Here is a 15,756-nt window from a genome sequence, read left to right on the forward strand (position 1 = left end):
CGAGATGAGAAAAGGAGAGAAAGCAACGTCTTTGCTTGTGTCAAAAGAGCAGTATTTCAAAGGAGCTCCATTTACGGAGCTTCTTGAGATTTCTGATACAGTGCTTTTACCATTCACCGTCTATGTGTTTTGGCTGTCGTTGTGTGTGTAAAAAGGGGGTGTATCGACTTATTTCTGCCCCTGACTGTGTCTCCCTCCAGGAAAGGGCTCATTTTGAGAGCCTTGGGCACCATCTTGGCAAGTTGGGTGAAGATGGAAAGATTGGCCATAGAGTCATCGACCTCACCAGGCCAGAAGACCTCGATGGTAAGTTCTTTATATTTTCCATAGTAGAATTCTTTTTTTTTTATGTCTTTCTATATTTATATCATCAACTTTTGTTAGAGATTTGTAATCTCTGACAATGACAGCCCTTCTAGCTTAAATTCACAGCAGCAATAATTACATGCTTACAGAAGCCCTCAAAGTGTTCTAATGATTAGATGGCATTTTTTATGCAAAAATCTAGATTGCAGGCTATATTGAGTTAAGTTCCCAAGAGAACTGACTGTGTGTGAGTGTTTTTGTGTGTGTTTGGGTTGGGGGGGTGTGTTGGGTGTGAGAGTGTCTGGGTGTGTATGAGAGCATCCTGTGTGAGAGTGTCTGGATGTGTGTGTCTGTGTGTTGTCTAGGAACGTCTAAATGTGTGTGTGTGTGTGTGTGTGTGTGTGTGTGCGTGTGTGTGTGTGTGTGCATGTGTGTGTGTGCGTGTGGCTGGTGTGCGTTTGACCGTGTAATGGAAGCTGTCTGTAGTAGCATACCGTGGCTCTAAGGTTTTCATACATAGGTGAGTGGAGTACCGGGAGGGGTGGAGGGCTGCCTGAGGACAAAGCTGGCTCTTCTCCAGCCTTGGCTTGTGTTGCACCTCTGCTTGTTTGAGGTCCTGGGCCGAGGGGTGTAAATTCAGGTAGCAGCGGTGTGACACAGCGTCAGCCCCCTTTGTGGTGCTGGCTCCAACACAGAAGCAAGCGCTACCTCAATGCACCCATGTTTGTCTGGCGTAAATATTTGTGTCAGTTTCCATGGTACTTCAGAGCAACGCAAAGGGAGGAAAGTGGATGTGACTCACCTTTGATGGTTGAACGACTCTTGAGGAAGAGGGGAAGATATTTCTCGGGACAATGCAAGACCTCAGACGCCGCATAAGGGAGCAGTCTGTTACAAAACACTCGGGTTCGATTTTACCCCAATAGCCTCATGCGTAATACGTTACAAAAACAATATTGGCATAAAGGTCATCATTTTCCCCTCCCATATAATTGTTATTCACTACCACCAAAGTAGACGCCTCAATTATTCATCCTCAGTCAGTTTTCACATCACACCCAGTAATGAAGATTAGAATTTGACTGGCACTTAGTGGTTTCACCAGCATGTTTTTTCCCATGTGAGCCTTGAGCGCCACGGCCTCTCCCACCCCTCTCGGCCTCCGGGGAGGAAGACGTGCTCTCCGTCTCCTCGTCCAGCCTCCTCCCCCAGTGGGAACCTTACTGCCGGGGCTGCCGGAGTGTCAGGACCAAAGCAGGGCGCGCACCGCTTTCTCTTGTGTCCTTTTTAAGTCTTGTTGTGGGTGGGGGTGGTGTGGGGTAGGGAGAGCCAGGCATCTCCCGTCGGCGTTCCCAGTAGGCTGCGGATTAGGACTAGACAGAGGTTAGCTCTGCTTCCCAGAGGGAACAGGCATGAGTGAGGGCCAGGGAGCCACGCATAACTCAAAAACACAGTCACCATTTAAACTCTAACCCCCCTCCCTCAAAAAGTATATATATCTGTTTGACTCTTTCAACTTCCAAGAACAGGAAAAACACAGCCGAGCAGACGATCTACAGTGGTGCCTTATGACGATAGGGCCACATTAAATACTTTTTGCACACGCTTATTTATGTTTTGACGCATCCCAAAACCTCTGGATTTTTTGGTGCCTTTTCCACCCCTAATCAGGCTAACTAGATCATTTAAGAATGACTCACTTAACCAAAGAAATAAGTCATTACATTCATTACCACCGTGATTCAGCATATTGGTCACTTGGAGCGCTAAACAAAAATATGTCCCTGCACCATCAATGGGAAAACTACCGGGGCGCAGCCCACAGCCCACAGCCCACAGATTGAGTGTGAAGACCCCTAGCGTGTAACGGCTCTGCCTGGCCCAACAGAGCAGTAGCATTCAGCCGGCCCTGTGTACAGCAGAGCCCCTGTCAGCGCCGCCGCTCTCCGAGAGCTCCAGGCCGCCTAAACTAATATTTGCAAAGCATGCAGCAACCCAATTAACAGCTGCCAAAGTCCTAACGAGGGCCATTGGAAAATAGCGCCGGCAGAGGAATGGAAATAGATAGAATTTCCTTCTCTCTTTTTTTTTTTGCAAAAGCCACGAGCCACACGCAGGAACCCACACCACAAATTCATTAGGTCTTTTTGGGCTCAGATGAAAAACATTAAGGCATACCACAAGGGCCTCAGCCCGGGTTCCTTTGTTCATTCACATATGGCAGCGTGTAGTGAGTCTGGTGCTGGGGCCGTGTGTTTACCCTAGCCACCCCCGTCACCCAGGGTCCAGGGAGAACAAAGGGAGCCGTTGAGGGATCCTGAGGAAGCAGGAGACACAGTTTATGGAATGGCGCACTTTGACATCATCAACAGAGCAGAGAGCAACGGGGCGGGAGCCGTAGCGCACCAAGTAGTGACGATGATCGTTTCCTCATGGGACGGCCGCAGCAACAACAGTGACACTATGGGTGTTTATCCACATGTCACAAGATGAATTACTGTTGATTGGTAGCTGGTCAAAGTGGCTGGAGCTTTGGCTTATGATTTTAACTCCACATTGAGGACGCAGGAGTAAACCTCTGCTTTCCTGTTGTCTGAAAGCCTACATTTCTGCCATCAATTTAGGCTTTTTTGTGTCACGAATATCAAACGGTTGAAAAACAATATGTGAGAAGACATACTAAGGAACTTCAAATGATTCCTAATTGAGTAATCAAATAGTATTTGTGTTTCATAAACTTTGTGTGTGGGTGTGTCACAAAGAGGAATGTATCAACTACCACTCATCTTCTGATGGTATGTAAGAGGGAATAGAACAGGCAAAAGTAAAAGCTATAGTCAGCATGTCCAAACATGCCAGGCGTTTGTTCCAATTCTGCCAGACGCGCACACACACAAAGACGGCATAATTACTGTACAACCCCACTGTATATTTTTAATGGCCGTGGGATCACCTGACCTCTGAAAGAATACACATTATTAAGGTAGGGCCTAAATGACCTGCAATTTGTAATGGTTTGATAGGCCTGGCTGTTTTTCCAGCCCGGTGTCAGTCTTTGTTCTACCTGTCAGGAGACATTATTTCTGGGATCCTCCTCGCTCCGAGGGAGGGGTCCCATTGGTCCCATTGTGAGTAAATACCTGCAGCCTGATCCTCCTACGGAGGCTGACTGATTGTTGCACGATCACTGAGGCTTGTCCTCTTGAGCGGATTCCTGGGTGACAGTAAGTGTCTGCGTGTGGAACAAAGGCAGCGGAGGTGGGGCGGGTTTGGGGGGGGTGAGAGGGGAATGAGAGGGCCGGGGCAGCGCTACCCTCTGGCTGGCTCTGATCGAGTCTCGGCTTGCCTTGCACAGGTGCGAGGCTATACCCTTTTTCTGTTTGTGCTTTACTTCTTCTTCTCGTATTCTTCTGCGCCCTCCCTCTTAGTTGCGCATTAAATCCCACTTCTCTCTTCACTTTTCTTGTCTGGCGTTGCTCCTTTTGTTTTGTTTTTTCTAGACCCAACCACTCAACCTCTCCTCCCTCTCCTCCTCCCCCCCTCACCCCCCTTCCCCCCACACACCGAACCGTTTTGATTTTTTTTCTTCTCTTGCTGTAATTCATGCCACTCATTTGCAGTGTTTTCAGGAGAGACAAATTAAAAGGGGGATTCTTATATTGCTCTGTCACACTGGGCTGCAGGTCTCATGAATCACAATAAATTCTATTAAGCAGCGTTCCCTCCGCAGCCCCTCTTCCCCAGCGCCACACAGGGGGCTTGTCTCTGTTAATGCTTAACATCTGTGTTTATTTATACAATCACTTACCTAGCTAACTGATTTCTAAATGCCCCCCCCCCTTCCCCAAGAAATTATAGTTAATATGCATTTGCAAAATGCCCAAATAGTGTCATATTTACGTAGATGAAAATATGCAAACAATAAAGCACCTAATTGCATGCGGCGCTCTCTGTACGTGGTCTTGCTGAGACTGGCGTCTTCCGCAATGGACAAGGCTGAAACACGCCGGCTCTTTTTCAAGTCCCGCCACTCAGAGGGCCCAGACACCCTGTGCCCTCCACATTCTTGGCACCTCAAATTGTCCCGTGTTTGGAAACAAATCTCTCACTCTTTTTCTGCCTTGGGAGTGAAATAGATCTCAGTATTTCGTCGACGTTATACTTGTCATACTTTCCTATGGCTTACTGAAGCCATCCCACCAAAAAAATAAACATAAGTCCATACTAGATGACATGGTGCGAGGCAACAAAAATCTATGCCTCAACCCCCCCCCACCACCCATCCAGCAACCCTTAGGCCCAATCCCATTTCTACCCCTTCCCCTTACCCCTCCCCCTTGTTTTGAAGGGGTAAGGGGAAGGGGTAAGGGGAAGGGCTAAAGTGTAAGGGGTAGAAATGGGATTGGGCCTAAGGCCCAATCCCATTTCTACATTTCTACACTTACCATTTCTACTCTTTAGCCCTTCCCCTTACCCCTTCAAAACAAGGGGGAGGGGTAAGGGGTAGAAAATGGGATTGGGCCTTAATGAAGTAAGTCAATTGCATGGTTTCCCATCTAACTGGGTCTGAAGCACTGGCTGATGGCAGCTTGTTGTTGGATGCCCCCCTTACTCGTAAGAAACTCACCTATGCCCGCGTGCATGCACGCCAGTATATAAATTGCTGAATCAGTGTCAGTGATAGAGTAATGGCATGGGAGCCGTCGTAAATTAGAGCCAGCGATTTCACGGGGCAGACAGTGGCTGTCGTGTCTGAGTGAGCGCCCGCTCCTGAGCTAATGAATACCTTCATCTGGCCTGGCAGTCAGCAGATTGCCCCGCGTTGATGGATACTGTCAACCATGCCGCCACACCACATTTCATTGCACAATAAACACGGTTGTCAAAACCAAACAAAGTGAAATCAATTCATCCTGTACAGTGAGTGCATGCTAAATGAAATTAACGTACTGTGCCGATCGGTGGCGGCCAAAGTAGTGTATTATTCCTGAATTCCTGTTGGCTTAGGGGCGAGCTGACAGGCGAAGAGAAACTCGATGTCCCTGGCAATACAAGAGAACAAAAAGCCAAGTGCAGCGTAATCAAATTAATAACAGAGTGGGTTTGATCATTTGATAATTGTGTAGAGGAATCACGTCAGACCTAACATTTTATAATTGCGTTGATCTGTAGTGTTTTATAGCTAGGAAAATCTGAGATTATTCATTGGCTTCTCGACTCAGACGGTAAGAATAAAATCAGAGACCCAGAGCATACGAAGCCTGACTAAGTAAAGAGCAATGATATTACCATGCATTACTCATTACTTAGCACATGAAGCCTGACTCAGTAATCAGTACCGCATGATATTATCATGTCTGAGTATCATGCGTTACTCATTACTTAGCACATGAAGCCTGACTAAGTAATCAGTAACGCATGATATTATCATGCCATTACTTAGCACATGAAGCCCGACAACGTATGAGTAATGCATGAAAATACCGTGACTCTGAAAAATCACTGCATGAAAAATGTTTTTATCCCCACGACAGCTGTAACTCATTTTTCCCTGAGGCACAACATGACCTTTGTGTCAATAAACTGTGCCTTGTTGAAACTCTATTTCACAAGGTTTAACAACCACGAACAGGTCATGTGTGCTACTTTGTATATTTATTTCAATAAATACAATAAAGAGAAAAAGAAAAGAATAATTGAAATGCACCCAATCGACCGACTACTCCTAAATCCATTTTGCCAGACATTACTCAATAAGAATTATTTGTGTTGATCAACTGAAATAATAATAGAGATGAAACCCCAGGTAACGGGTGCCAAGCTTGCAATTGGATGGCCTAATGAGAACGCTTCACATGTGCGTGATGAAATATGCATGAGTCATCCCAAGCTTTCTTTTCCACATTTGACTTCATTAAAGATGTATCGTAGCATATGGAAAGCGTTTTTTTAATCTTATTTTTCATGCCTTGTTTATCAACATGTTTTTGTTTGTTTAAATATTCATAGTGCTTTTATTTAATTCTTTCACATCTAGCATATAAAAGGAAGCAAATCCGGATGCAAACAGAAATCATTATCAGTCAGATGTACAGTTTAATACGGAGAGAGAAACTCTCTTATGCTGATTGTCAATGGCTTGATTGAAAAGCGGCTCTTTGCTCACTCATGTTAACTGTATGCCTGATTTGTTTTTGTGTTTGTGTGTGTGTGAGTGTGCTTGTGTGTGTGTGTGTGTGTGTGTGTGTGTGTGTGGGGGGGTGTGTGTTTGTGTCTGTGTGTGTGTGTGTGCGTGTGTGTGTCTGTGTGTGTGTGTGTGTGTGTGTGCACTTGCCTTGTGTTTGTGAATATGCGTCCATGCATGCATATATTTAAAAGAAGGAATGTGTCTAAGCTTGACTTGACTTGGATATATGTGTTGAAATGTTCTCTGAAAAAAAGTTGTGTAGAGTTTGGCAGTCAACTCTTCCTGATATTGCCCTATTAAAGTTGGCTTGTGCGTTTGTTTGATTTGTTTAGGACTGTCACATTGCTATAAGCAGGAGAGAGACTGAGACAACATTAAGAACTTGTATTGAAGCCCCTAGTTTGGCTTCATGTCAAGCTGAGGTTGTTCAGCTCCATACTGTGGTCCTCCATCAGTCCTCCTCCAACAGTCTCCCCACAGCATCTTCTCTATGTTAAGGATGCACATGTGTCAGATTCGGTAGTAAAAGCGCCCGTGTACGGGACTCCCCGGGTGTATCGGAGGCAAACGCTTGACTTGAAGCTGTGATGACTGTGACGGTGGATAAGGGGGAGATGGAGCGACGGCTCATGTCATGTGATTAATGGTCTTCGTTGTCTCTTCCTCTTCTTGCTCTGGCATTTTCCAGGGCGCAAAGCAGTCAATGGCTCAGCCCATAAAGCACAACCCTATTATTGTTGGCCAACAGGAGGCGCCAGCACCACCGAGGCACGGGTCTACAGGGAGGCCCGAGGGCGCAACACTACCGAGCCCCACATCAAGAGGCCCATGAACGCCTTCATGGTCTGGGCCAAGGACGAGCGGCGCAAGATCCTCCAGGCCTTCCCTGACATGCACAACTCCAACATCAGCAAAATCCTGGGTAACCTTTCCTCATTAGGCCGTTGCTAGTTCATGGAAAAGAAGGACTGCAGTGAACACCAATTATCCAGTAACCTTGAATCAATATGTCCTCACTATGTTCTCTCGTTGTGTATAGCTTCGCTCAAGAGCCACAGATTACTTATGTACATGTCTCGCTCAGTGCCAATGTACACAGGATGCAGAGGACGTCCTCTGTGTAAGGGAACATCTGCACTCTGTTTAAGAGCAGGGGAAGGGATGGTTGGTGGTGGGTTGGAGTGTGTGTTGGTGAGGGGGTCAGGGCTTGTTTGGTGGATAGGGGAGGGGTCTTATCTTACTGGATGCCGTGGATCAAACCACTACGGTGTACAGATGGATTTACAGCACGTCACTGCCGTAAGTGTTTGTCATGAAAAATGACAGAGGCTAAATGGGTCTCGTCCCCCCAGCCCTGAGAGGCCATAGATCAGGGTTATTAAACATACCGGTGCCCACAGCGCCGCATGCTGTAGAGCTAGCTGTGTTTAATACACCGGCCTGTTGTCACCAATCTCCCAGTCGTGTGCACACAAGAGAGAACATGGCCATCACAATGTTACCTCGAACGGGAAAAGGATAATTTGCACTTTTCCGATAGACTGTTTTCTTTTTTATGAAGCCACAAAAGATTCCTATTGAAGCTTTCTTCTTTTCAAACACAATTTAGTTTAATTACATTTTTCAATTGAAATTGAACATTTGTTTTGCTTGTAGGTTCAAGGTGGAAGTCCATGTCTAACCAGGAAAAACAGCCTTACTATGAGGAACAGGCCCGCCTCAGTAAAATTCACCTAGAGAAGTACCCTAACTACAAGTACAAGCCCCGACCCAAGCGGACCTGCATTATCGACGGTAAGAAGCTCCGCATTGGCGAGTACAAGCAGATGATGCGCTCACGACGACAAGAAATGAGGCAGTTCTTCACTGTGGGGTAGGTGCACAGTTACTGTCCTATAAACAGTGACTCATAAACACATATCAATGATTCCATGAACATATGACGTTATTTTAAAAATATGTAAATGTCTAGGTGTGTGTGAGTTTAGTTTGATAAAGTTAAATGTAAACGTCAACTTTTTATACATAACATGTTGTGTGAACTTGAATGTTTATAATGCGAGGGCTGTAGTGAAGACAGATAGAGACTTGATTACAGGACATTAAGCCTAAGAACAGCTGTCTAGACCTACACGTGAATTGTTTAATTTACTGCCGTGCGGCCGGCCAGGAGAAGCTTCTCCAGGTGCTGTTCCTGTGTCAGTCGTAAGCTGCACCCTGGCTGGATTTTCAATCATCCAGTGCAACAGCAGAACAGAAACAGTGGCTTTATGTCGCCAATAAACTATTACAATATGAAAAAAAATGGTCTAAACAGGAGCTGTCAGGAGACTTTCTCTTTTCCCAAATTATTTCCACAGAGCTAGTGAAAGCTAAATTCTACATTCCAAGTTTAAGTGCCTGAGACCAGAGTGTGTTTTGGTTGGCCTCAAACTGCATTTGTTTGTTCGGCATTCTCTTTAGTTCCTATCTAGGGATTCTTTCATTTTTTTTGTAAAAGTAAATCATTGTTTTCTTAGATTGTAGACTTAATTCTCCCTCTTTTTTTCCCCCCCATTTCCTTCTTTGTCCCCTCCAATTGATCTCTCTCTCTCTCTCTCTCTCGCCCGCTCTCTCTCTCTCTCTCTCTCTCTCTCTCCCCGTGCAGTCAGCAGGCGCAGATCCCCATCAGCACCAGTGCGGGTGTTGTCTACCCCGGGGCCATAACCATGGCGACCACCACACCCTCCCCTCAGATGACCTCCGAGTGCTCAAGCGCGTCGGCCAGTCCCGAGCCCCCCCTCCCCGTCATCCAGAGCACCTTCAACATGAAGCTTGAGCCCAGCCCTCTGCTGGTGAACAGCAGCAGCGAGCGCCCCAACGGCGTGGAGGAGATGGACCTGTACGAGGACTTTGAGGAGGAGCCCAAATCGGACTATAGCAGCGAGAACGAGGTGCCGGAGCCCGTCAGCGCCACCTAAGGCGCCGCTCACAGCAAAACGAACACCAATCAGAACCATTGGGGATGGGCGTACCGGACGCACTCGCAACACACCACAAAACTCATCCGAAAAGCGGATTGGCCCGGGGAGCCCAGAGACTGATCTGAAGGGAGGAGGGGAGGAGGGGGGCGAGAAAATGAAAAAAAAAACATTGAGTTCAAAGTAAATAGATGACTTAAGAAAAAAAAGAGAAACTCTCTTAATGATGTATCCTCCACGAGCCAGCATGCGGACGTGGCTTCATGAGATCAACACATATTGGGTCTTAAGTGTTTTCTACAGTGTGTGTAAAGCAGTTTGGTTGTAGTTTGTTTTTTCTTTTTTTTTATCTCGCTGTTCATTTTTATGTCGTTATCATGGACATTTACACAATTGGGTTTGAGCGTACCATTGGAACTTGAAATTTAGTATTTGATATAAATCTGTTATTCTTAAAGTAATTTACCTTTTTCACATCAGTTTGATGCTTATGATATGTTACATTACTGTTTGTGATGGGAAATCTGTTCTCACTCAGGTATGCTGTGACAGGAACCAGCTTTTGAATGTTTTCAATCTGAATTTAAGTATAGGCATACTATTCCATTCTTAAGGAGTTATACAACAATGGAATTATTATTATTATTATAATTATACAAACTGTACCATTTTGTGCAGAAGTGCCAAACATTTATAATTTTCTCCTTAAAACCTTTCAAGATCTTTTGAGAGAGGCCGCATGAGTCTTAGACAATCTCTTGACCTCTTAGTGCAGCTTCAGTCTTTCTTCCTTTTTCGTTTATCCAAGCAGGAAATACAACGTAAAAACAAATAGAACTCAGGAACTTTAAAGCGGGCGTAGCAAGTGATATGGCGTCTTGGTGATGCGGTGACTTGCAATGCTGCTTCCTGGGAGCCCATAATGCAGTGATCATCAGCCCTGACCCACCCCCTCCAATGTCTCCTGTAGAGCAGTTAAGTCTTGTGCCGCCGCATCAGCCTCTTGTTTCTAGCTCTCCAATCTAGTCTTACTCACTAAGTTCTTAATCAGAATGACTGTAATCAGGCCAGGACGCTAAAGGGCCAAACGCATCCAATCTCCCCGTTTGGACCAGCAGCAAAAGGCAGCTTTGGGAGCATTACAATCTCAAAGTGATGTTGTACATTGTGACTCCACACTGCATTCTGTTAAACACTTGAGCCCCATTTGGAGGACATGTTTAAAGTCTTTGGTCTTAAACTTTTTTTTTTCCTCCTACAATCCAGTCTTTAGAGACATTGTAAATCTTAAATTGACACTAAGAAGTCTTAAGGAAAGGTTTGGTTATCTTGTTGATGCTTTCAGTTGATTACAGCAGCAATCTTGGGCTGGTTTATTCCCGGAACCAGACAAGGTCAAATGTACCACACACACCATGGCTACTGTATAAACTAACGCGTGACGTTTATTGTTATGCATTTCTCTGCATCTGCATATTTCTTTACATAGCATTTCTCCTCAACAGACTTTCCCTCGACAGATTGAAGCATGTTGTGCTGCTCGTCGAACGACGACACTTTGGAAAGGCAGTTATCTTTTGCATTTAATGCACGAGTACACAGCTAACAAAATAGGAGTCCGCCTTCGGGAGCTTGCTCTCGGCTAAACCCAGCTCCAGCGGTGGCAGAGGCTTTTTCTAGCAAGACCTCCCTCCCGCTTTGCGGGGGTAGAGGGGTCTAAGTGTCCCCCCCACATCCCCCGTCCCCGCGCCCCGTTGCCTGCCCCGCGTCCAACCCTAAAACACCCAGGGGTGCGCCATCTGGCTCCGGGCAAGGGGTGGGGGGGTCAGGCGGAGGTGCTTACCAGGAGGAATAGGCGGGAGGGGGGGGAACAATAAATATAGGATGTGCATCGCTCATTGTGTTCCCTCCATCAAAGTGTGTGAGCAGGAAGGCCTCAACAGGGGCCGCCACGCTGGCCCAGTCACCAGGCGCTGGTGAGCAGATGGAACAAGTACATCAAGCTGTGGGGGATTATTGAAATGAGTGACGAGTGGCAATCATCTCAAATACTGCATTATTAATGCATGGTTCCAGCTATTCTCCTTTTGCCCTTGAACCTGTCGACCTAAAGTAGGAGCCTAGAGTTTCGTAAGAGACCCAGATAGTCTCTGGCTCTTACTGGGCAGGATCTCCACTGTTGGTCACTGCATCACTCGCTTAGATTGAATTGGTACAAATTGATGTATATATATATAGTATGTGAAAGAAATTCAAAGCTGGCTGTTATGGCATTGTCTCCGCCATTAAACGCATTCATCCACGTCAGTTTGTAAGTTTGAAACACCTCACTGTTCATTTTTAGTTTTGTTTCCATTCTTTTTCTTTATTGTGTTGCTCTTGTTTTGAGGCACAGCACATGCTTCTAGGATAGCTAACCCACAAAGAAACTTGTAAAGGATTTCCCTCCAGGTCGACCCGTCTGGTGTTTTTAAGCTGTTACTCCTGTTTGCTGGTGGATTAACTAATTTGTATGTGATTGTAAATATTTTCATGACCATGCCAATCCGATTCAGTGGGCTGGTAGTGAAAACGGACTCTCGATGGAACTGAAACTTGACTGTGCTATATAGCAAAAAAAAAAAAAAGAACAAAAAAAAAAAATTATGACAACAAAGAACTCATATCTCTTGAGGAGATGCTGTTTCATAAGTGTTAACAAGCACTGGATATAAATTGTATTTTTATCAATTCTGAGTAATGTGAAGCTGTTTGCTGAGTAAAAAAGAAAATACCATTTCCGCATTTGAACTCAAGTGTGTCTTGTCAGACACCTGATTCAAGTCTTCAAATATTTTTCTGTCTGCTTATTTTGTTTATTTATGCAAAGATCCATGTGATGATTGAACATTTTGTTTAAGCTTCAGGTCAGGGCTGCCTAGGAAGAGAGTCAACAGAGAGAAAGAGAGAGATAGAGGGAGAGAAATTCAACATCCTACAAGCATAGCAACTGGTTAGAAATACATTAGAGGTCAGAAGTCCATTGTATATTGTCTGTCGCGTGTATTCATGTTTTAATATATTTATTAGCCACTATTGGCTCTAAAATTGTTGGTTAACCATTAGTCAACAAATGGACAATCAAATGGACAGAATTAAAACTCACCGATTAGACTGCAGAACAAAAAGCATTTCAATATATTTGCCATCTCGTTAGGCGTTTATTGTAAATATAACATTGGAAATAGATTTTATTTTTTTCCCATGGGTACTTAATGAAGTATAAGTTATGTATTTGATCATTTTGTTTTTACTTTTTTGTATGTGCATGTATGTCTTTAAGCCTGACAAGTCACTGTACCTCACGTAGATGCTGAATATTTCTCCCAGGAGAGCAGGACCTTAGATAGTGATGTTTTGATAATCTTCCCAATTTAAAGACAAATCAATGAAAAAATAAATCAGTATTTACAATCTAAATCTTTTTGATATGACAAGTAAAGTTATCAAAAATAAGGTACTACAAACACTTGACAAAAGTGAATTATTTCAACCACGGCATTCATATAATGTATAATCCAACTTGTGTTTTGGCTAAGTAAAGCACTCATTTGAAGAGGATTTTTTTGAGGAGCAATACTAATACAAATAATAAATAATAAACATGCATGTATTTGGCTTGCATTTACACAGTATAGGAATGAACAAAAGTTGTTTTTTTATGAACATTTCTTTGTTGAAAACACAACTGACATTCTTGTAGTTTTTTTTACAAGTTGGGAGTGTGCAAGTATTTATTAGTTTTTAACATGGAATAATGCAGTCACCCGAGTGCATTCTTACTCTATATTCTCTTTGCCATTTTTATATGTTGCTAATTTTAATGAACTTGTTCTTGTAGACTACCCAGCCATCAGCAGTTTAGCTCCATACAACCCCTTTATCAATCTAACTATAAGAGATGCCGTTGCATTTGATTCAAAACTGAAGACTTGTAATGCTGTTTCAACATTACTTACTGTACATTTTGTTTTTGCCTGTCTGAACTCTGTGATGTATATGGTGGGGATTATTCTCTCTAATTAAGTTAATCAGCACAATTCACTGATATGCTGGACAGAGATGCTAGCTGGCGTTCTTACGTGTATCAATGGTTCAGGACAGCATTTCTAGTTGTCTTTACAGAACTTTGCTTTTGAGCTTATTTTGTCTTAAGCAACACTGTGTGGCTCTTAGAGTATTGGGGCCGTTCATTTGAGATTGCTGGCAGCCTGGTACAGTTCTGTGCATAGAATCCCTTATCCTGGCAGGTACCTAGACCCATGTCAAGTATTGTTTGGGTGTTATTAGAGTAAATGAAATACATAGTGTCTGTTGCTGCTTTGAAAAAAAAATATTTCTGAATATGTAAATAGTTTATCATAATATCTTGTACAGTCCAGTGTAAAGTTTTTAATTCAACCTAAAACGGTTGCCATTACATTTCTGTTCACATTCTCCTTTATACAGTACACAAAAATCAATTATTTGCTAAGGATGTTATTGTTAAAAGGAAAAAAAAGACAATGGTACTAAACTATTTTACGTTTTTTGTTTTTGATTTTTTGCTTGGCTTCAAAGTGTAAACCAGCAAGTCTTTGGTTTCCATGTGCAGTATTGACGTGAGGTAAAATTAATTCAACAGTGGTGTTTTTGGGGAACAATCCCCTCTTGCTTTGGTAGTATTAAAACACTATTTGAAACGAATTCAAACCGGAAGAGTGACACGTTGGGGCTTCGGGGAGGGGGGTATGTCGCACCTTGGAAATGTGTTCAAATGTTTAGATGCTCCTCCCTACAGGATGCATTTAGGCAAATTATAATGTAACACCATTTTCTGTATGTAATTAGTCCATTGACGTAAAAAGGCAGTCATGCGCTGTATAACTGCCTGTTTGAGATCATTTACCTCAAGAACTTTCTCCTTTTCTGTAAACGAGTAAAAAACATTGTGTGACAAAAAAACATCTCACCATCACTCCATCTTTTGTACTGCTGTTGACACTTACAAATTAAAGAGACATTTTGTTTTAAAGTTTGAATGTTTTTTTTTGTCACTATCACTATAGTCGAATGAGTTGCTCAAGTAGATCGGCCAGAAGCATTTACAGGAAGTAGTTGACATATACCTGCTCCAATTAGTGGCATTCCCATTGGTCATATATAAATAGCATGATATTAAGAGCAGTTGGAAAATGTATCTTGAAGGGTGTCCTTAGCCTTTCAACACAATTAAATGGAGTCAAAACAGGCTGTGGTTAAACTACACAAAAGGATGCATTTGATGGTCAGGAATTGAATGCTAGGCAAAATGGGTGAAATATTGCTGAGACAATATTTAGTTAGTGAGACAATGAAGTTATGGAATGGTGAAAAACTTTTACCTCAGCACAAATTTCTTTAACTAGGCTATAACACTAATTTGGTAATCATAAGCCCAAAATCTATTTGAGGTCATTTTCATTTTACACAAGCTTTATAATTTGATAAATTAAATGTAAGTATAACCTGTTTTTCCAGCCTCCTGAGAGTATCTCTGGCTTCCCCATTAAAATAGGATTTCCGTTTTTCTATTCTGTCTATCCCCTAAACCCCATCCCCATTTACGAGCGTCTGTATGCAGATTGAAATGCATTATTTTTAGACATTAAATCATGCATACCTGACGTAGAAATGTCTTTCTGCTATACACATTAAAATCTGATTTACATCCCCCTCGCTAAAACACAGACTGCCACTGCCCTTCCTCAGATAATATTTACGCCCTTGTCAGTAAACACAGACGTACGTCTTGAAAATTCATTTCAGACAATTACCAGAAAATCTAAACCATATTATCATGAGAGATTATCTAAGATAATTACTTTGTGGGGATGTCCCCACACATTTTTAAGTAATTATACTCAACAGTAAACAATGCCAAAAAGCTTTCCCCATTTTCACATAGGAGGTAGGGAGTGTGCAACACTGGAAACAGCCATGTATCTATCGTTGCTCCGGTCAGAAGAAACATAGGCAGTTGAAGAGATTTAACATCAAAGAGGTGTTTGACTTAAGCCCCAGCCCCAAAGCGATGTCAGGCATTTTATAATTGCATTGTAGTTCAGCTGTAAGAACAATCACCACATGCAATTCCCCTGGGGATCCTTGACCTGATGAAAGTGTACATTCAGAGGTCAGGGCCCAGTGTGCGGGTGTGTTTGTGTGTGCGTGTGTGTGTGTGTGCACGCGCACATGCATGCATTTTTGTGTGTCTGTGTGTGCATGCGTGAGTATGTGTGTGTG

At 43.4% G+C, this 15,756-nt stretch overlaps 1 protein-coding gene across 1 annotated transcript in view; it reads left to right on the forward strand.

Moving 5' to 3' along the window:
• The window catches only part of sox6 (SRY-box transcription factor 6), a 136,108-nt gene extending 121,602 nt beyond the window's left edge, over positions 1–14,506 (forward strand). Inside the window, 4 exon segments of the mRNA XM_060071485.1 lie at positions 201–306; positions 7,242–7,415; positions 8,150–8,366; positions 9,141–14,506. Coding sequence (XP_059927468.1) covers positions 201–306; positions 7,242–7,415; positions 8,150–8,366; positions 9,141–9,453 — 810 coding nt within the window. The 3' untranslated portion in view covers positions 9,454–14,506.
• Positions 14,507–15,756: the final 1,250 nt, after the last annotated feature.

This window comes from Gadus macrocephalus, chromosome 14 (assembly GCF_031168955.1).
Source record: "Gadus macrocephalus chromosome 14, ASM3116895v1".
In the NCBI taxonomy this organism is placed as follows: Eukaryota; Metazoa; Chordata; class Actinopteri; order Gadiformes; family Gadidae; genus Gadus; species Gadus macrocephalus.